Raw genomic sequence first — 21,614 nt, 5'->3', positions numbered from 1 at the left:
TTTAGGAAAAGCAGCATATAAAGATTGTCACCTCTTAACTTCAGACCAAACTCTGTATTTAAAAAGCCTTGTATCTCGTCTTCTTCCTTGCTGCCCACTTTCGCTAGTGGGGAGTTTTTAAAAATTCTGAGCTTTTCTACAGTTGTTTCAGGAGAAGAACATCTTATTTTTTAACAGTTTCTCTCTTATAGGAGAGTTCAGCGCTGCCTTGTCAGGTTTTGGAGGCGTTTGCATCGGGGAGTGGGTTAGCCCGCTTGCGCGGAAGTCCTCCCTACGTCTTAATTATATGCTTTGTTTTCTTGCTGTGGGAGACCCCTTTTCGTGCCACCGTGGACTCTGCCCTCAGGATCCCCCTCTGAGGTCTGGGTGACATACGCCTCACCCCCCATTTCTCTCTCCGACACCGGGTCTGCCTCGAGATACCAGGAGCGCAGATCCCCACCCGACTGCAGGTGTGCTGTTCTGGAAGTCGACTTTTACCTTCTCCTGGCATCATGTCTTCTCTTCCAACTGGGCCAGCAAAATGATTGGCCGTTGTATTGCAGATGAAAAATCAATTAATCATATAATTTCTACTATAGATGCATTGTGTCCTATACTACAGTTTTTCATTTGGGAAAATAATTAGCAAGTGGGAAATGGTGAAAGAGTTTTAGTATAATTATCTTATAAATAAAACAGAATAAAGGCATAAAATAAGCTAAGAAGTTATAGTTTAATAGATTTAATTCTTTATTGTTAGATGAATTTTCTTTAATGATACTGAAATTTACAGGAAGGCATAATAAATACCATATATTTATGGCTATACAGAGAACACCAACCCAAAGAAAATTAGTAATTTACAGGCCACTGTGCTCCATAAAACATGGAATCAAAGCAGTTGTGAACAAAGCTAGAAACTAGATCATGATACAACCAAAGTAAAACACACCAGTTCCATATTTATTTTATGTTTTATTATGTCTGCCTTAAATCTCTTCTGTTCAAACAGCAGTAAAGGTTATAGAACTGCCAACCTTTCTATCAGCAAGCCCAAGAGGCTCAGTGGTTTAGACCACAGTGCCACCTGCTCACCAGGCCAGGTATCACATCTCATTATAATGAAGCGGTGCTCCAGAAGAAACACGTGTAAATCTGTATCTTGGACACATGTTCACAGAAGCACAACTTTGGGGATCTCTAACAGGGAGACAGTTGCATGACACATTGGTTATTACACTACGTTATTTGTTGTTGTTGTTTAGTCGTTTAGTCGTGTCCGCCTCTTCATGACCCCCTGGACCAGAGCACGCCAGGCACTCCTGTCTTCCACTGCCTCCCGCAGTTTGGTCAAACTCATGCTGGTAGCTTCGAGAACACTGTCCCACCATCTCGTCCTCTGTCGTCCCCTTCTCCGTGTGCCCTCCATCTTTCCCAACATCAGGGTCTTTTCCAGGAAGTCTTCTCTCCTCATGAGGTGGCCAAAGTACTGGAAGCCTCAGCTTCAGGATCTGTCCTTCCAGTGAGCACTCAGGGCTGATTTCCTTCAGAATGGATAGGTTGGATCTTCTTGGAGGTCCACATACTGCTTAAGCCTGCCTTGTAGAATTTTAAGCAGAACCTTGCCAGCTATGTTATTAGCCATTTTATAATGAATATATATTTATAAGATATAGATATAGATATAAAATATCTATAACTATGTCATTAGCTATTTATAAATGCTGATACAGTCTTGCTTGCTTGTGGAATTAACATGAATCATCAAATGTCAATATACCTGCAGATAAAATGTCTCTTTACACAAAATAGTGGACAATAAGTAAAATGGGTTTGTGGCTGGAAATGCCAACAAAGAAATATGAACTAGTGAAAGAGATAGTTGATCCCCAAACTCATACTCTCTGAACTGTAGGCTTATATGCAGACAGTTTCTGGTACAGATATTGCACTACATGAAAGGCAGAGAGTTTGCTATTTTATTCTAGGGAGTCAGCAGAGCTGCAGTGGGTTCATTGATGCAACAGGGGAGAAAGTTCAAATGCACATGATGGATTTGGATAATGGGAGCACAAAATTCGGAAAACGAGAAATGTGAGGAAGATGAGAGACACTAATAGGAAAGGAAAGGAAAGGAAAGGAAAGGAAAGGAAAGGAAAGGAAAGAGCAGCAGTTTCCTGAGTTCCACCATGACCTGCAGTGGCATGGCCACAGTTTCAGACAATGACTCAACTGGATGGGTGGTGGGTCCTCTGCAGGTTACTTCTTTCTGAAGGGGTAGCTGACAAGCTCACATGAGGGCAGGGTGCCTGATCAGCTGGCCCTCAAGCCAACTCCTTAGAACCCTTTAACTCCTTAGAACCCTTTAAATAAAGGCCCCAAAAAGAAAACACTTCCATTTTTGGGTAGTGCTGGCTTGTGCTTCCTGAAAAGGTCCTGTCTAACCTAAAGAATTGTTATTATTATTTTCAGCATCTCCATGGGTAGACAAAAGTCAAGCTCCAAACAAGATAGATCTGTATGATGTCCGTAGAAGACCATGGTAAGCATCACTGTGGCATACTGATTTTTTGGATAGGCAGATTAAGAGAGAAGTGGGATATTAATATAGAAAATTAGTTACTCATACATAAAATAGCAAGGTGGTTTTTTTTAAGGTTTTCTGCTTGAGAAAACACATTAGTTTTATTTAGAATTCATAAACTTCTTGGCAAACTAGTCTGTACTGTGTAAGCAGTATTTATATTGAGTGGCACATGCAATAAGTGTGCTACATATGTGTTTGTGTTTGTTTGTAAAAGAGAGCAGAATTTGACTCAAACTAAATGCAGATTAGGAGATCCTCTTAGATCTTCTGTGCCTTCCATTTTATTAATCAGAAGACACATGAAGTTACTTTGAAGACTGGAAAAATTGGTGCTCTGGGAAAAGGAGTTTTGAACCTTCCCCTTCCCAAACATTCTTTTGGCTGCTCTGTAAGGACTTGAGGGGGAAAGCAGTTTGCCAGCACACCTGGAAGGAAGAAATACCACCTCCCCTCTTCTTCCAGGGGAGGAAGGGTGTGGCATATTTGTCCCCCCCCCCAAAATGATGGGAACTGCATTAGTTAGGAGAATTAGGAGGAAAGAGTTAAGAAACGATTTCCCAAGTGCCTCTTTCACAATATTTAATGCAACCATGTTGAGCTGCTAATTAGTAAACAAACCAAAACATCAAAGCCTCATCACAAATCTTCTACATCAGCTTGCACCTTAACATTTGTATATGTGTGGGTCTGTGAAGGCAGTTTATCTTATTTAAGTTGAGCTGTTGGACTAAGTCACCTAGTAAACTTGACATAAGCATCTCTTTATCAAACGCTTTCTGTCTTTTTTTGTTGCAAAAAATTGAAAAAATTGTGTACCTAACCACCTTCAGATCTTCTTGCTTTCTGACCTGTGGTTTACCACGAAGGAAGAATGCTAAAGGAAAAAGAAATGTTTGCATGTGTTTCCTGCTGGGATACACTACAAAGGTTCTTTGATTCAGCAATATCTGGTTTTCAGCACCAGAACTTACACAGATCAAACATCAGCATGGTATTTTTTTAAAAAAAACTTCCAGTCTTTCTTATGTATAAATATATGTTTTTTTGTTTCAGGTATATCCAAGGTGCTGCGTCTCCCAAAGACATGCTCATTCTAGTCGATGCGTAAGTACCTAAAATTTAGGTGCGCACACAGGAAGATAGGGAAGTGTTTGGCTTTTTAACAACAGAAAAGAGGCCAGAAAATGTTTTTAAATGAAAATCTATTTTACTTTTATTTTTATCAACACATAGACACAAAAAAGGTTGGTACGGCTATCTGTGTCAGCAGAAACCAGTTAAATTGGGGGTGACCCACATCTTAAATGCAGCTGCATGTATTTTTCCTGCGCATTTTAAAAAGCTGGTAACATCATTTAAAGCTGTCAGTGAGAAGCTAGGAACAGTGCTTTTCTACTCAGAAATGTCCCCCCAACTGCCTTTTACCTGCAAAAGGCTAGGAGTACCCATATCTATTTTCCAGTGGGGCAATTTTAGTGGACAAAAATAGGATTGTAAAGCTTGACACACAGAGAGAAATTTGCAGCGGTGGAAGTTGCTTTAAAAAATAATGTATTTTGGTCCTATGTTGCAGGCATATGTTTTCATATGTGATGAAATATGTGAGAAATGAGAAATGTGAGAAGTGATGGGGACCAAAGCAGAGGATTTGTTGGTGAATTAATGAGCCCAGTTGGGAATCCTTAGGGAAGAGACTTCTTTGTGGCTTGGAATTCTATTCCAAATCTCTCGATCCAGTTCAGCCTTGCTGGGTTGTCATCTGCCTTCCAAGCCCCTTAAGTATTGCTCCTGCATTATTTATCCTCCACTCAGAGGCAGACAGCGTTTTTCTGTCTATGTGTTTTAAAGACATTCTGAATGAGAAGGGAAGCAAGTAAAAGCCAAATAAGTGAACGTTTCAGGTAAAATGTTGTTATCAGTGGTATTAAACAAGTTGTTTCTTATTGAGGAAGCAGAAATGTTTATTTGCCTTTTCATGTGTTTCTACCCGATGTTATAATTCTGCAGTCCCAATGAAAACAATACTGTATGATGTCAGGATAAATTTAGAGTTGCCGTCTCTCACAGAGCACCTCTCATTGAGCTTCAAAGGTTTTTTGTTTGACTCAGAGGTTAGATCTCTGCATTTTAAAGTCTGGGGGCTGCGTTTGATGGAAGTAGCACTCTTCTCTCTGCAGGACTTTCTTTGTTAAGGCTGGTGCACAGGGGTTTGTGTAGAACGAAGGGATTATATCTACACAGCTTTGTGGTGGCCATGAAAAGCTATTTTCAGGTGCCCTTTGTCTCAGTGGTACATATTGCAATTAGTGCTTTTAAAAGGTAGATAAATATGTCCGTGTAGTGGAGGGGGGGGGGTTGCCATTCATTTCAGTGATGGAAGTGTCTTTGAAATTGAAGTGAATGATGCAGCATCTGCCCTGCCACTGCCATTGCACTTTAGACTCTGAGTGGAAATATTTAAGATTACCAGGAGTGCCGTTTTGCATTTCATTAAGAGCAGTTTAAAAGACTACTCTTGGGTGTATTTTAGATTGAATTGCAAAGCAAGCAAGCAAACAAAAAACAGTGTGTGAGAGTATTTTTTTATAATGGTTTTTCTATATCCCATAATAACTTACTATAGCAAGATTTTCCTTCTGTGCAGCTTTGCCACAGATAGCTAGTACATAGGTCAATCTAACTGTTCCTAACAGCAGTTACATACTCAGTGTGTAAAAACAAGAGCCCTGAATGATCAGATGGAAAAGCAGTCTAGTTTGACAACTTGAAGCTCACAGTAGGTCTCCTCCGTTGTTTGTTACCCATCCAGTGTTACTCACAGATGCACTGACTCTGAACCTTCAGGTTTCATTACACCAAGGGTGGGGTTCCTCTAGTTCAGGCCCTTCCAACTCCCAAGAGACTGTGATCTACTCACAGTATGAAAACACTGGCTGTGATCTACCCATGGGGGGGGCAAAGCTTTTTTTAGAGGGGGGCAATGTAAACTCACGCACTGTGGATCCCCTCATACATCAAATGTTATCCCCCATGCCAGTCAGGCTTCAGAAAAACCTCCTATTAAGTTCTTATTGTGGCAGGCAAGAGAGACTAGTTGTCTCTTTTGAGTGTGTGTGTGAGAGAGAGAGAGTGAGAGAGAGAGAGAGAGAGAAAATGAGAATGAGAATGAATAAGTGTACAATGTGTGTTGCATGTGCTGTGAGAGAGTGTGCTGGCTCCATGCACTATCAGTTTCATCCACGGCCACCTTAGCCACTACTTTTCTGCGCTGTGATGGAATTGGCTACAAAGGAGTTCCGTCCTCAGGCTGAAAAAGTTCCCCAATGTGATTAATATTCATCAATAGACTTCTGCATTAATTTGTCCACTCTGCTTTTGAAGCTGTCCAATTCCATCTTGAGGCTATCACTGGCAATGTGTGGCAACAAATTCCATGACTTGATTGTGAAGATACTGCTAATATCATTGATATGTTGCTGCAAGCCCACTTCTAAGTAGTGGTAAAAGTAATTTACTAAAGTTTAATGAGAATCTACTAGATTCTACTAGCTAGTGTTTCTAGCTAGTGCTGTAATTAATGGTGCTCCTGCCTTAAGGTATAAGGTATAAAAAAGCAATATGCACAAATCCTTAGGGTAGCAAAACAATATGTGAGTTGTCTTATGAAGCCTAAGTTTCTATCGATATATTGACTTTCTTTCTTTCTTTCTTTCTTTCTTTCTTTCTTTCTTTCTTTCTTTCTTTCTTTCTTTCTACTATTCTGTAGGAGTGGCAGTGTCAGTGGATTAACACTGAGGTTGATCCGAACATCCGTCATTGAGATGTTGGAAACCTTGTCCGATGATGATTTTGTGAATGTTGTTTCAGTGAGTATCTCTCTCCCTCGCTTCTTTTAAAGCTGTTCATACACTAAAACACTTGAGAGCTTAATCTGCATATTAAAATCAAGAGTTCTTGCTATATTGATACAATATAATGCTGTTGCTACAGATCTGTTGGAGGGGTCTAGAGACCTGTTGAGTTAGGTTTTGTAGCATCAGTTTCAATTATTGAGGTCTGAGGATGTGGACAAGGCTCTGGGAAGGGTGCAGCCAACCTTTCGTCTTCGTTGCTATGAATATCTAGTGATAAGGGTGGGTCCAATATGTGATAATTTATTACTTGTGGCAGGGGGTGGTGCCTGCTTCTTTGAATGAGGTGGTGGTATATTCACTCATTAAGAAGCCTTTTTTGGAGCTGGAGGTTTGTGGTAAGTACCACCCACTCATGAGTATCTCCTTTCTGAGCAAGGTGCTTGAGAGGGTGATAGCTCAGCAAGTCCAGTAGCATGTGGATTACTTAGACTTTTTTCAGTCTGGTTTTTGTTTTAGCACTGAGATAGCCTTGTATATCCAGATAGATGCCTTCTGTTGGGAGAGGGACAGAGGAGCCTGATGATTCTCCTAAATCTCTTGATGGCTTTTGACATCACTGTCAGGGCTGGAGTCAGATTCAGGTCAGTAAGCAAGAAGCAGAGTTTGAACTCTTTATTAAAGGAACAGCATACAACTCATCAACACTGCCCATTAAGTCTTGCCCCTATGGAGCAGTTGCCAGGACTGACGGTCCCCACCCTCAACCCCCTCTCAGGCTCCTCCTCTGCCAGATGTTTCCCAAGCAGTCTCAAACTGTGTCTGGCCATCTCTAATCTCTGTTCTGCCCTACACATCACTCTGTGTGTCCTTGGACACAAGTGGGGAGGGGAGCTTATCACAGGAGGAGAGGCAAGCTCCCTGTTGTCTTCTGCGGCCTCCTGACCCTCCGCCTCTGTTTCAGCCTTTGTATTGGAACTGCTCTGTGTCACAGGTTCTCCCTGTTCACTAAATCCTGTTGCCCCTTCAGCAACCAACAACTCCTCCCACTCTTCTGCTTCTGACCTCTCTTCGGTGTCCCACCACCAATCCCCCGGGCTCTGAGCCTTCCTCCTTTGTGGTTTCCCTTAGAGGTTTCCCAGCTGGTGCCTCCCATCCCTCCTCGTTGTCCAGGCAGTCTCTGACATCATTGACCATGACATGATATCCCTCTGGATCACCTCTGTTGTATTAAGAACTGAAGGAATAGGGATACTGCTGCTATCTGTGGGATTAATTCTAGAAAGTAGCATTTGCAGACTTCTTGATCCCATGGCATTTGTGCTATATAGTCCTACAGACTTCCATTTTTGTTCCTCATTATCTTTATGAAACTTCTAAGGAGATATGGAGCAATGTGTCAACAGTTGTTGTTGTTGTTGCCAGTTACCTGTCATTGGTAGAGCTCTGTCACTAGATAAATGGCTTCAGTGGCATCGAGTGCTTTTAATCACCTCCTAGTTAGGAATAAACTTGCTACAAATTGTCCCATTTTCTGATAATTGCCTGTTTAGATTATTGCAACGCACTTCATGTCGGGATGTCCTTGGAAATGGCCTGGAAGCTAAAATTAATCTAGAACACAACTGCCAGAATGTTGACTGGGGTAGCTAGTGGGGACCATAGAACACAGATGCAGCAATATCTCCATTGACTGCCTATTAAGGTACTAGTGTTGAGCTATAAAGCCTAAATGACTCAAGCCCACGGTATCTGAAGGAATAAATCAGCCTGCCTGGGTTCCTTTGTGTTGTCCCGCCTACAAGGGAAATACCTTGGGGGAGGGGGGAGTATACTGGTCATGGAATGCAATTCATCTGGAAATATGTCTGGTGCCAGTTCTTTTGGCAAAGACTTCTTTGTTTCCCCATGCATTTATGGGATGTTAACTGCTGCTGCAATTAGAAGCCAAGGGAGTCTCCATGAGTGTTTTAAAGTCTGAAGTTTAGCGTTGTGTTTTATTAGCTCTTAATTGCTTTGGATTGTTAATTGTTTTTAACTACATTGTAATCCTTCCTGGGATCGTTTGATAAATGGTGGGCTAAAAATATATTTCAGAAATATAGATGAGACATCTGTAGAAATGTTGAGGGAAGGCAAAATACATCCATCAAGTGTGGCACATACCTGATTAATGGAGATCAAATCCAGATGTTCTTTTCTGAATTGTGTGGATTGTATAAAATTTATTGCCAGAGGCAGCCAGAGGTAAGACCTATCTACCCTTCACACTGTGTGAAGTACATTGTTTTTTAAGCAAATTATGGCAGCAAGATTCATTTCCAGGGTACTTTGAGGTGTCTCTTGAGTGCTTTTCACACAGAAGAATGACTGGCAAGGGCTGTCCAGTTTGGTGAATCTCCCGAGCTTTTGATGCTAATGATGATTAATATAACTATAGAACTAGTAATGAGAATGGTGCTTTAAGAGTAACATTAAAAAGACAGATTTGTGCCTTGAAGAGCAGTGTTAGAATTATTTTTAGATGTTTCTTCGCTTGCTACCCTGGGCTGCTTTGGGAGGAAGGGTGGGATATAAATTTAATAAAGAAATAAATAATGCCCAAACGCATATATTAGAGGAAAGTATACATAAAAATGCATACATTGATAAAACTAACATGCAAAAGGCTTTACAGTCATACCTCATGTTACGTTTGCTTCATGTTACGTTCTTTCAGGTTACGTCCCGTGGCGACCTGGAAGTACCAGAAAGGGTTACTTCCGGGTTCCCCCTCACACATGCACAGAAGCGCAAAATGACATCACGCGCATGCGCAGACGCGGCGAATTGCAACCTGTGCGTGTGCAGACGCGCAGCTGCAGGTTGCGCTCTTTTCATGTTGCGAATGGGCCTCCAGAATGGATCCCGTTCGCAACCAGAGGTACCATTGTATATTAAGGCAAATTGTTCGTAAAAATATGTATATTCAAAACTGCACATAAAAATATGTCTATTAGGAAACGTTTGCACCCAAGTGCTGATTAATTTTCATGAGGTTTTTTTTTTTAAGGATGCTGTGGAAATGTGAACAACTGAATTTAAGAAAGAATAAATTATGATAGAAACCGGAATTAATGGCTTCAGTTTTTGCTGTTGTAAACATTTATAGCTCTGCTTCTGCTTTGAATGGTTTTCTTCATGAACATTGCCATTGAATACTTCAAGGCAACCTACCTGGATCCTGTCTCTGGATCTTTTCTTCATGAACACCGAGGAAAAGAAATTGGCTCCCTTGTCCTAGTGAAGTTTTAAGACTCTTAGAATACATTTTACGTCACTCCATGGAGTGAAAAAGTGACATGCTGTACATGAACATGTGTTTTTGTCATTGACTTTGAGGCAGATGCTTCTTCCAGTGAATACATAGCTATGGGATTCAGCGATACTTTTGTCTCAAAGAATGAAACCAAGAGAGAATAAAAACTGACAGAGAGGTGCCCAACCACCCATGGCAGCTTTTGTGGTGGTTTTACACACGTGCCTCTAAATAGGATGCTATCGCCTCATAAACAGCTTGGAAAACATTGTATGCTGACAATTTAATTTACATAATACGTAGCTTTAAACTTGCATAGCTCCATAAATATTATATGATATTTGATTGGAGTAGTCATGGGTGACTAGATTTCAGTGGAAATCTCCCCTCTCTGCGCTCTTTCCACAGCAAGACATGGAAATGCAGAACTTGACGGTGCCAGGAGGCCCACTTCAGGCCATTGCGACTAAAATAGAATAGCTTTGGCTGAGTCATTTTGGTTGCAGGGTAGTTTTTATTTTTATTTTGCTGCTTTGACTGGGGAAAATTCAACATATTCCAATGCAAGAGCAGGCAAACGTCTTCAGCCTTCAGTTATTATATTTACTTCATATATATAATTTACATGGCAAAAGCCTTCCAGACCGCTTCCCCACTCTCCCCCATAACTGATTAATTGCTATAACCAAACTTAATATTAATAAAACAGCATTAATGAAAGTAAGTTTCATTGCTTTGGGCACAGAAATGTATGCAACAGCGCAAACAAGACCATCAGCTGAACTCAAAATTGGCACAGCAGAAGCAGTTCTTTCTGTTGAATATCCAGCTGCCAAACTATAAAAGGCTGAATTTAGGAAGCCCTCTTCAGACGGAAGCTCCAGAAACGGAGCACAACTACTAAGACAGGCATAGGCAAACTCGGCCCTCCAGATGTTTTGGGACTACAACTCCCATCATCCCTGACCACTGGTTCTGTTAGCTAGGGATGATGGGAGTTGTAGTCCCATAACATCTGGAGGGCCGAATTTGCCTATGCGTGTGCTAAGAAGACCAGAGGCAGATTTAGCCTCCACCAGTTCGATCACACTGGGCCTTGGGAGACGCCACAGGGGCACCACAACTGAGATTTAGCATGGAGTGCAAGAAGCAGTGGGGCATGCCAAATTTTGGCATCATACAGGACACCACTGAAATTTGAGACCCCGAGCTCCACCACTGAGAAGCTCTGCCCACTGTAAATATATCCCTGTTGCCGACTAGGGAGGTTTTCTGACAAGCCTGAGAGCTAAAGGAGGAAGCTGATCAGAAAATGAGATAAAGCTTGAGATAGGGACAGAACCTTTTACTCCTGGTGGGTGTGGTAGAAAATTGACACCTGCCTGGCATTTCAGAAGAGCATGGCTTTTAAACATGGTGGGTGGAGCAAATGGCAAGCAGAAAATGATCTTCCCTACTGATTCTACCCAGGTTTCTTGACTTGTTCCACCCCAGCTTCAGAAATTTCACCAGGCATTTGCCCACACACTTTCAGATCTACTTTTGCAACTGTAAGGAATAGAATCAGAAACCAGAATACAAAATGCCCGTTCCTTGTGTTGCTTGTGAATGGCACACCTTGTCTTTAAACTGACCTTTTTTTCTTGGTACAGTGCCCAGGAAGACTGATCTCAACTGCCAGGTATTGTGTTGTTTCTGAGGTGCCTATGCTGTTCACAACCAACATGCTTGCATGCTTTGTGCTCTATAGGCCTAAAACGGGGCACTCCAGTATCGGGACCCAGAGGCCTCTCACTCTGTACTGCTGTTGCAGCTTTGCCAGTAGCAGGCAGGCCACTTTTGGCAGTGTTGCAGCACTTCTACCCCAGATGGCCACGGGACCATCATTGCAGCTTCCAACTTGGCAGGGGCCAGGCGTCGTTAGGGGCCAGTAGGGCTCCCACCTAGGAGGTTACAGATGTTGTCCTGACTAGAGACGCCAACTTCTGAAAAAAGAATGTGAGGGCCTGACATTATGTCCACATGTCATACACGTGATATTGTTAAGAGATGGGGTCCGAGCCCAATGTGGCAGCGGCGTGGCTCCAGTGGCTGGCAGCCCCTGTCCTCCCTCGTCTGTGCAAGGGAAGGACAGGGGAAGCTGCCCCGGCCAGTGGCAGCAGCAGCAGGAGCTACCAACCACTGAGCTACACTGAGAGACAGTGTGGCGTAGTGGTTAAGAGCAGTAGACTCATAATCTGGTGAATGGGGTTCACTTTCCCGCTCCTCCACATGCAGCTGCTGGGTGACCTTGGGCCAGTCACACTTCTCTGAAGTCTCTCAGCCCCACTCACCTCACAGAGGGTTTGTTGTGGGGGAGGAAGGGAAAGGAGAATGTTAGCCGCTTTGAGACTCCCTAGGGTAGTGATAAGGTGGGATATCAGATCCAAACTCCTCCTCCTCCTCCTCCTCCTCCTCCTCCTCCTCCTCCTCCTCCTCCTCCTCTTCTTCTTCTTCTTCTTCTTCTTCTTCTTCTTCTTCTTCTTCTTCTTCGGCTTCAGTATTGGTCTCCTCTTCCTCCTGGTGCTGCGCTACCAGCGAGGGGCTGCTTCCCCTGTGCCTCCCCCATGCGTAGGAGGAGAAGCTGCTGGCCACCAAAGCTTTGCTGTTCCCTCCTCTGCCCTCTGAACTTTGGGGGGCTGCCCCCTAAAATAAGCATTGGGGGCCAAAGTGCCTCGGTCCCTAGGAGTTGGTGCCTATGGCCCCGGCCCCTCAGTGACTTCTTGTTTTGTCACAGAGTGCATTCTGTCTATCCCTGTTGTCCTGCTGAACTAGTCTCCAGAACACCAGCCCCAACACTTAATATGTGGAAACCCAATTTGTGCGTCCGTCCACCCACCCACCCAACTGCTAACGAAAGGGTGTCACAAGTAGCAGCCTTCCAAAGAGGGAATTTGACATTTGTACTTGCATTGAGTCACAGAATGTACACGATCCTGGTCATAATGTAAACTGTTAATCTAAATAATAAGATGCACCAGAAATGAGATATGAAGTCTACTCATATTCCATCCTCTTAACAAATATAACCTTGATGATCGTGCCAGTACCTGACTGACTGGGATTTTCACATATCCTTCGTTTCATAAGTGATGGTGATTTAATCAGCCATGCCAGGTTTAGTCAAAATTCCCAGGGAATGGGGTTGGGGTTGCGGTGGGAGTCGTAGGTGCTTTAATCACTTTAGTCATATTTTTTTTATGGAGTCCTTGCAATTTATTTCCAGGGAGGAAAGGGCTGCAGGAGGTATTTAAGCCATGTAAAGACTGTCAGGGATTAATATGTTCTAATTTCCCATGGAATTTGCATTTCTGCTATCTGAAGTGGTGTGCTTTGTTACCGAAAGGGAGCCTGCTGTTTAAAAGAGCTTAAATGTGTGCGCAATACAGCTGTTTCCCCACTAATCCAGTTATATGCTTTGATAGCTGTAAGTGGTAGATGATAGGGGTTGCAATTCAATCCCAGCATGCTATGATTTAGAGACTCGGTTTCTCATGTTGACAGAGAGAGTATAATTTGTTTATGATTGTGGGTAGGCTGTGGTTTCCAGAGAAATGAACTTCACGTTTAAGCCTGCAAGGCACATGGGAGATGTTGGTGGAGATGGGGGAGTCGGCACCATAGAAAGAGCACTGTTGACAAATTAAAGGTCTTAAGCTCATGGTCTGTTTAAGATGCGAAGTCGCCTTTGCAGTTTGGGATCCTGAAATAAATAAACATTGCTCTGGAGAAGTGGAAACTTGTGTGATTTAGGGAAACTGAAAATGCATTGCTGTGAGTGGCTTCAGAGCCAGTGTGGTGTAGTGGTTAAGAGAGCCAGTGTGGTGTAGTGGTTAAGAGCGGTAGTCTCGTAATCTGGGGAACCGGGTTCGCATCTCCGCTCCTCCACATGCAGCTGCTAGGTGACCTTGGGCCAGTCACACTTCTCTGAAGTCTCTCAGCCCCACTGTTTGTTGTGGGGGAGGAAGGGAAAGGAGAATGTTAGCCGCTTTGAGACTCCTTAAAGGGAGTGAAAGGCGGGATATCAAATCCAAACTCCTCCTCCTCCTCCTCCTCCTCCTCCTCCTCCTCCTCCTCCTCCTCTTCTTCTTCTTCTTCTTCTTCTTCTTCTTCTTCTTCTTCTTCTTCTTCTTCTTCTTCAGGTGCTAACTTGGCAAGGGTGCGGGCAAAGGAGGTACAAGTCCTGATTTTGTGGCACTTTTGTGTAACTTTAAAAATTGAGCTTGCATGAGGAAGATGTGCAGTTTCTGGAGAATCAGTTTTCTGATGAATCAGTTTGGATATCTCCTCCTGCAGGCACCTCTTCAGACATTGCACCGGGCATGTAGGACAGGGGTCAGCAACCTTTTTCAGCCATGGGCCAGTTCACCGTCTCACAGACCATGTGGGGGGCCGGACTATATTTTGAAAAATAAAAAATGAACGAATTCCTATGCCCCACAAATAACCCAGAGATGCATTTTAAATAAAAGGACACATCTACTCATGTAAAAACATGCTGATTCCTGGACTGTCTGTGGATTGAGAAGGCTATTGGGCCGCATCTGGCCCCCGGGCCATAGGTTGCCTACCCTGATGTAGGAAGTGCAGCTTGCTCACTCTTCCTATTTCCCCACCACAAAGAATTGCCCAAAGTCACTATCAGCTGTGCCTGCTTTTCTCTGTATATAAAAATGCTTTGGGAAGGTAGTGTTTGGCTGATTGTGCATAGAGTGATACTATTCCAATCTGACAAGTTGGCTTGGAGTTCCAAAGGAAAAGTAAAGACCTGTGTGTGTGTGTGTGTGTGTGTGTGTGTGTGTGTGTGTAATATGTGTAATATCCCATTCGGGATTCTATGGGTTCTATGCAGCTTATTTTTAGAGGTTTATAATCTTGCATTGATGGGATTCTGGTCACAATTTTCAGCCACCGAGGTGGGAATAGATGTCATGGCTTGAGATTGCTTTCTCCAGGGAGTGTGTCCTAGGAGATCTGTCCTTCTTCTATCAGAGGTAAGGAACAAGAGCACTGTCCTTGTAGCCCTTGTCTCCTAGCTTCACCGACCCACCTACCTGGGCAAGGCTCGTCCTTCAATCCTCTGGGTTGATCTAGAGTTGAGCTAAAATGTCTCAGAAGGTTTTTTCTGAGGTCACTTTGCAGAACGTTCTTCAAAATATCCTCCGCCATTTTTCACTTGGCTGGATCCAGCACAGTGCTTTTTCATGATGGTTCAATGATTTGGATTGCCTGTTAGAGTCTGAATTGCAGTGGGCACACTTTCCCCTTCTGTTCTCCAAGGGGACTTTGACAAATAGTAGCACTATCTGGCTGCTTCAGTCCATACAGGCTTTTAGAAATACTGGTAGTATTCTGCCTTAGCTCCTTTTAAGAATTAACCCTTAAATCCTATTACTGAACACACAGCACAGACAAAGGAAAATGCCAAAGCTGGATTTAGTTACAAGGGAAAGCCGCTTGGAATTAAGATCTATTTCACCACTGCTCATTTATTATGTATGGATACATCTGGGTCACCGAGCTGCTTTAGCCGCGGCGGTAAGAGCAAGACAGCAACAACCCTTGGTAGATTGAAAAGTCGGCTGCAGCAAAATCTGATTAGGCTGGCAACACGCTGGCAATATAATTTCAAATTTCTTTCTTCCCAGAGATGTAGCAATATGCTCCTTTTGAATAAGTTTAAAGAGACAGGATTTCCTCCCGTTTTGATGACATCTGCTGGAAGGCATTTACACACCAAAGCACAATTTGCTTCCCTTATTCAGTTATTCTAGATGGCCTCTTAAACCCTAGATTTTTTGCACCATGAAGACTTTAGAATGGGATTGTTATACTGTACTGGTGTCCAGTTCTCCTGATGCTGTAGGAACATTACAAGCAAATATTTTGCATACAGAGATGCTCAAGGATTTTTTATTTTTTTTACTGCTTATTTCAAAATGAATCAAACTGATCCTCACACCCCCAGTGATGCTTAAACCAAAGCATAACAGTCCCTCAAAAAATGCACAAAATGCCTAAAACTGTGCAGATTTTAAAATACATTTTAAAATATACTAAAATTAATTTAAAAATCATAAAATGCAGCAAAATGTGTACTGCACATCTATTAGTGCGGTATTTTGTTTGACTTTTAAAAAATGACAGCCTTTTCCAGCTGGATAAAAATATATCTGCCTTTTCTATTTGCATTTAAATCTTTATTTTCATACTGTTCTTAGCTGTGGCTTCCTGTTTCCTGTGTGCCAACACCGCGGAGACAGACAAACAGAAAATGATGGGGGAATAGCATTTTCTGCATTCTCTTTGATTGGAAAAGGAACCTGGCTCTCACTGGGAATTTGCCTGGTGGTCTGACACTCGCTTCCCCATGGAATGCAAGGGCAGGCAAAGGCACTGGGTGCATAGAGCACTCCGGCTGCCGCAAACCCCGATCCTGTTCCTGGAAACACAGGTTACCCTGCTAATTGGGTTGTTGTTGTTGTTGTTGTTGCTTTTAAAAAATGGAGTAAAGTACAGGCGCGTGCTATAAATGATGAGATAAGAAACTGCAAAAACGAACCCAGCTACAAGGATTTAAAAGGTTTGGATTGAGAGTGGATTTTATTTGGTGGAAGAAACGATGGGGGAGGGGGAGCCCACGGTTTGCTCAGATCATAGTTTTTCTCTGCATTTATGATACTGCATCCTTCCCTGGAATGCAAGTTTTAAAAAAACAACAACACTGTACAAGTGAAGAGGGAAGAAATTGGGATATAAATATAGAATTTACAAAACTGGAACTGTGTGTGAGAGAGAAAGGAACTGAGAGGGAAGGGAGGGTAGGAATGCTACACTTTGAAAATATGGAGCAAGTTCTCCTTAACCTCCATTATCCACAAAGTAATATGTTTGAGATAACGACAATTGTCCATAAGTCAGCAGCAGGGACAAAAAACTGTGGGAATAGAAGTTTTTGGATTAACTATTTGCAGCCTGGATTCAGACCATTGTTCCTAGGCTGGAATAATGGTGAAGACAGCTTGTTTATTGGAAGCCAAATCGTGGGACAAAGTGCTGCAGTGACTTTTGGAAACTGAGATAACTGCTTCTCCCAAGGCATGATGGGACCCATCAACAGTTGTAGGAATGAAGGATATAGCACAGTGGTTCCCAACCTTTTTTGGCCATGCCCCACATAAGCATCTCTAAAATCCTGATTCCCCCCCCCCCATGACATATAATTCTAATTATTCAAAAAGTGAACTATTCATGTGGAGAAAGCCATTAACTTGATCTAACTCATTCTTGAATTGCCCCCCTTAAAAATCAAATTGCACCCCCCCGTGGGGCGTGTGCCCCACATTGGGAACCACGGATATAACATAGGTACGAGAAAACACCATGGGGAAAAACTGTCACATGCAGGAAAGAAATATTATAAATCACCTAATATACCAACACAAATGAAATCAAAAGATTGTAGCTATTATTTAAGGGATTATTATATCCAAATGGAATGGAATGGAAAAATGTAGAAGACTGAAGTCATCAAATCTAGCACATGGGGAGGCCAGTTTGATTAAATTCTATAATTTGACATTGGAATAACTAGCATTAATAATTGTATTAATCGGATAAAATTGGTATTGTTAAGCCTATCATTAGAGGCTGCTATTGGAACAACATACTTAACAAAACAAAAAAAAAATCACTATTGGGAGATCAAGAGATCGAAAGGGTTTCATGTTGTGCATCCCCACTACATTGTAGACACGAGACATTTGTTTGTTGAATCTCCTTTATGGTTATGCATATTGCTCACTACATGGTCTGATTCACGTGGGCAAAAGATTACCAGGAATGTCATGTGTGGGACCAAACACAACAGTCCAGGTAATATAAATGGGGCAAAGTCATAAAATGGAAACCTAGAGGCCTTGCCTCCTAATCTCAGATATTGTTCTGCATAGTATCTTTGTCATCGACACATGATCAAATGCACTGTTGTATTATTATTCCTTCCCCTATTACTGGAAAATAGGATCTGGGACTGAGTCCAGATGATCTCAAGGTTCAAAATACACCCTAAGTAAAAAGGAAATAAAAATGTTCCCTTAGAGCAGTGCTTTGGGATAGTATACTTATTTTACTATATTGCCACCTAGTGTCTGAAGCTAGAAAAGCAACAATTCTGCGTGTATCATAGGGCTAATAGGCAAATACTAATTTATTAATTGAATTTTATCGTGTTTTCCCTAATGAAGGTTGTGTAGCACTAGAGCATTAAGGCCTCCTCTCTCCCAAATTGCCTTGATATATGTGAATCACTCAGTTTAAAGAGGATCTCCATATGAGAAGGAACAAAATCAATAACAGCATCTCATTTGATACTTCAATAACATCTTATCTAGGTAAAGGTAAAGGGACCCCTGACCGTTAGGTCCAGTTGCGGATGACTCTGGGGTTGCGGCACTCATCTCGCTTTATTGGCCGAGTGAGCTGGTGTACAGCTTCTGGGTCATGTGGCCAGCATGACTAAGCTGCTTCTGGCAAACCAGAGCAGCACACAGAAACGCCGTTTACCTTCCCGCTGGAGCGGTACCTATTTATCTAGTTGCACTTTGATGTGCTTTCGAATTGCTAGGTTGGCAGGAGCTAAGACCGAACAACGGGAGCTCACCCCGTCGCGGGGATTTGAACCGCCGACCTTCTGATCGGCAAGCCCAAGAGGCTCAGTGCCACCCGCGTCCCTATCATCTTATATACATAGAGATTACTGGCTGGATCACTACTGTAGCTGGCCGGTTTCTAGTCTGAATGCGTTATTAGTTTTATTAGAAAACTATGTTTATTGGCAGACAGTTCTGGTATTACGCTTTGTGTGTGGTATTGGGGTTAGATAGCTTCATAGCAAGCTGCATTATTTGATGGTGAGAAAAGTTGCTTATTTTTTTTAAAAAAGGATGTTGAATGACTCAGTACATAGTAACAGATGTAATGAATAGAGTACTGGCCATGAATCAAGGAGGTATGTTTTTGTGTTCTCACTTGGAGATTTTGGGTGGCTTTGGGCAAATCTGAATCTCTCTCCCTATCAATATCACAGGATTTCCTCAATCCATGTATGTCATATTTTGCTCTATGGAGGAAAGTTGTAGTAAATAAGTTTTAACAAATCTATTTGTATGTAGTTCTGAATGAGTAAGGATGGGGATGGATGGTGAAGGCAGAGGTGATGATGATTAACCTTTTATTATTCCAGATATAATAAAGTACAGGATCTAGCAGTGTGTTGTGATACTTTATGAAAATGTGGCTGGTGAGTTTATTTCTAACCAGGCTGAAAGGTTCTGTATGTTTTACTTGGACCCCCAAAGACACCAGAGCCTTCAGTCATTCTCCCCTGTGCAGTCATAATCCCATGGAGGAAGAGAATGGAGCCGCGCCCAGTGATTCCTCCATGACTGTCATGGCCACACCACCCACACATTGGGGAGCTGCTCCACTTAGGGCTCTAAATCATGGGAGAGGGGGTCACCCACAATGTGTAGAACAAGCACCTTTCTCCTCATTGTGGGGTGGGAAGACCATCAAGGCTGTGACTGGGGAGCAGAGTCGAGGGGTGCAGCTGCCACTATCTTTCACCATATGGTTGTGGGTCGCACGGAACACACCTGAAGGGGGCTTCCAGCTACTCAACATACACCATACACCACCAGGTTCAGACCAGCTCCTCTTCCCTTCTACCATGCACCCAGTAGTCCTTTCTCTTATCATCAATGGTGATTGGTGTCCATAGGGACTAGGGAGGGTAGAAAGTGGGGAGGCCAATGACCGTCTGAGCTGGAGTCAATGAGAGGCAGAGTCAACCAATTCTACAAGGGCAAAACTGAAAATAAGGCCGTGGAAATGGAAAGGCAGTGCCGCCTCCTGGACTGATTGTCAGAAGGCAAGCTGGTAGAGCTTGGTGGCGCAGTGCCTCGTGAACCCTAATGGACCAGCCTCCCTGTGTGCCTTAATGTCTTCCCAATTCTGCACATTGCTGGTGGTTCCTTGCTGGAGGGAGCAAGGCAGCAAGGAGCTTGATACAGTGAAAGCACAGCTGTGGAGTCAATCCAATGTTTTCATTGCTGAACTGGCACCACGTTGAGCTCCCTGTTGCCTTGCCCCTGCCCTGCTCCTTCTCAGGGACTGGTAGGGATTTGTGGCATTGGGGATCTCTGCCTGTGCCACCCTGCCAGCACACAGAGCAATAAAGCAATACAACAAGAGGATGAGGATGATGAATTTATTAAATTTCTATACCGCCCTTCATCCGAGGATCACAGGTAGTTTACAATATAAAACCCCCAAATACATAACATAGTAACAAACAAAAACCATGCTCCCTCCCAATTAACAGGCCATAGACCACTTAATTAGCCAAAGGTCTGGGAGAAGAGGAGTGTTTTTGCCTGGAGCCTAAAGATGTGTAGCCAAGGCTCCAGGCAAGACTCCCAGGGGAGACAATTCCACAGATGATAATGCTATATACCAACAGCAGTGAAGAAAAAGCACAGATTTTGGACAAATACAAAGAGAAAAAAGTAAGTTTCACTTACTGAAGTTCCTAAGTATTTTATGTCCTTTAAAGTTCCTTTTATGGGCATGAACTAGGAATGGGGGGTGAATTTGTTCAGTTGATGTAGAGTTCAAGTGAAGCCGACTCCAAACTCTGAAATGTTTGTGTGGATGTCATATTGTTGGCACGGCTTGGGCAGCAAATTATTTTAGTTGTGATATTATTGCTACTAGAGGTAGGACTGGACAGTTTGCAGGGCAGGCCAGAGGCTTTTACACTTGAAGTATTCCTGTGAGCTAAGTAGTGTGTGTGTGTGTGTGTGTGTGTGTGTGTGTGTGTGTGTGTTGCAGTTCACATTAATTAAATATAACCCTGAATTATGTTTCCTCCCTACAGCCATGGTTGTCAATCATTTCCTGACCTTCAGGACCTTGGAAATATCCACTGTGTAACTTGTCCTTGGGGGAGAATGTTAACCTGATTGTTTTATCTATTAGAAAACCAGGCTTCTTTTGTCACATTCACCAGGAATGTCAATCAGCATATTCCAGACTGCTGGGTGATGCTTGGATTTAGTTATAACCCAGCGAAACCTGTTCTACATTGGTTGAATTATGGTTGATTTATTGACACTTGAATCCAAAGAACTGTGCAACAAGTTCACTGAGCCTAAGGAGGATTTAATGTTTTCAGACAATAACACACTCTCCCCCATTGTCAAGAGCAGGTCAGGAATAACTCACAAGGTGTCAGTGAAGTAAACTCTTTATTCAAAGAACAAAACAGCTCAAGCCTAGTGAGCACAGCAACTCTAGATCTTGCCCCAATAAGGCAGCTGTGAGGACTGAAGGTCCCTGCCTTCCCACAGTTCCCTAAGCCTCCTCCTTCCCCATGTCCTTCCCAAGGAATCTGAGACTTCATCACCTTATCTGTCTTTGCTCTGCCTTCTTCATACCTCTCCTGGTTCTGGGTGACTAGAGAGGAGGGGAGTTGGTCACAGCAGGAGGGAGAGACGCCCTGCCTTCTTCAGCAGCCTGCCTCATCTCTGCCTCTTTGCCCCCTCCCTCCTCTTCTGCTTCTGATTCCGGACTGTTCTCTTTCACAGTGTCTTCCTGCCCACTAAACCCTGTTACCTGACACCTCTGACACCTCTTCCTAGTCTGCTCTCTCTTCTCCCTCTGGCCACTCATCATTGTCCCACCACCAGTCCCCAGACTCTGAGCCTTCTTTCCCTGGGGGTTCCTCCCAGCCAGTCCATGACACCCATGCAAACGGCTTCTGAAGCCGGGCCATTTTAGTAGCAGTTTGCGATGT

At 43.1% G+C, this 21,614-nt stretch overlaps 1 protein-coding gene across 10 annotated transcripts in view; it reads left to right on the top strand.

The window, feature by feature from the left end:
- CACNA2D1 (calcium voltage-gated channel auxiliary subunit alpha2delta 1) overlaps window positions 1-21,614 on the top strand; it is a 368,618-nt gene that overhangs the window by 254,280 nt on the left and 92,724 nt on the right. For all 10 annotated transcript variants that reach the window (XR_014516731.1, XR_014516732.1, XR_014516733.1 and 7 more), the window contains exons 8-10: window positions 2,455-2,524; window positions 3,623-3,673; window positions 6,336-6,435. Coding sequence is in view for 6 of the 10 variants with exons in the window: in XM_083463958.1 (XP_083320084.1) it covers window positions 2,455-2,524; window positions 3,623-3,673; window positions 6,336-6,435 (221 nt within the window). In the remaining 4 variants the exon portion in view is untranslated. The remainder of the gene's footprint in view (window positions 1-2,454; window positions 2,525-3,622; window positions 3,674-6,335; window positions 6,436-21,614) is intronic.

The sequence above is a fragment of the Podarcis liolepis genome (genome assembly GCF_965112155.1).
Source record: "Podarcis liolepis genome assembly, chromosome: 10".
Classification (NCBI taxonomy): Eukaryota; Metazoa; Chordata; class Lepidosauria; order Squamata; family Lacertidae; genus Podarcis; species Podarcis liolepis.
The sequence above is the reverse complement of the archived record's forward strand: the minus strand, read 5'-3'. Positions and strand labels throughout refer to the sequence as shown.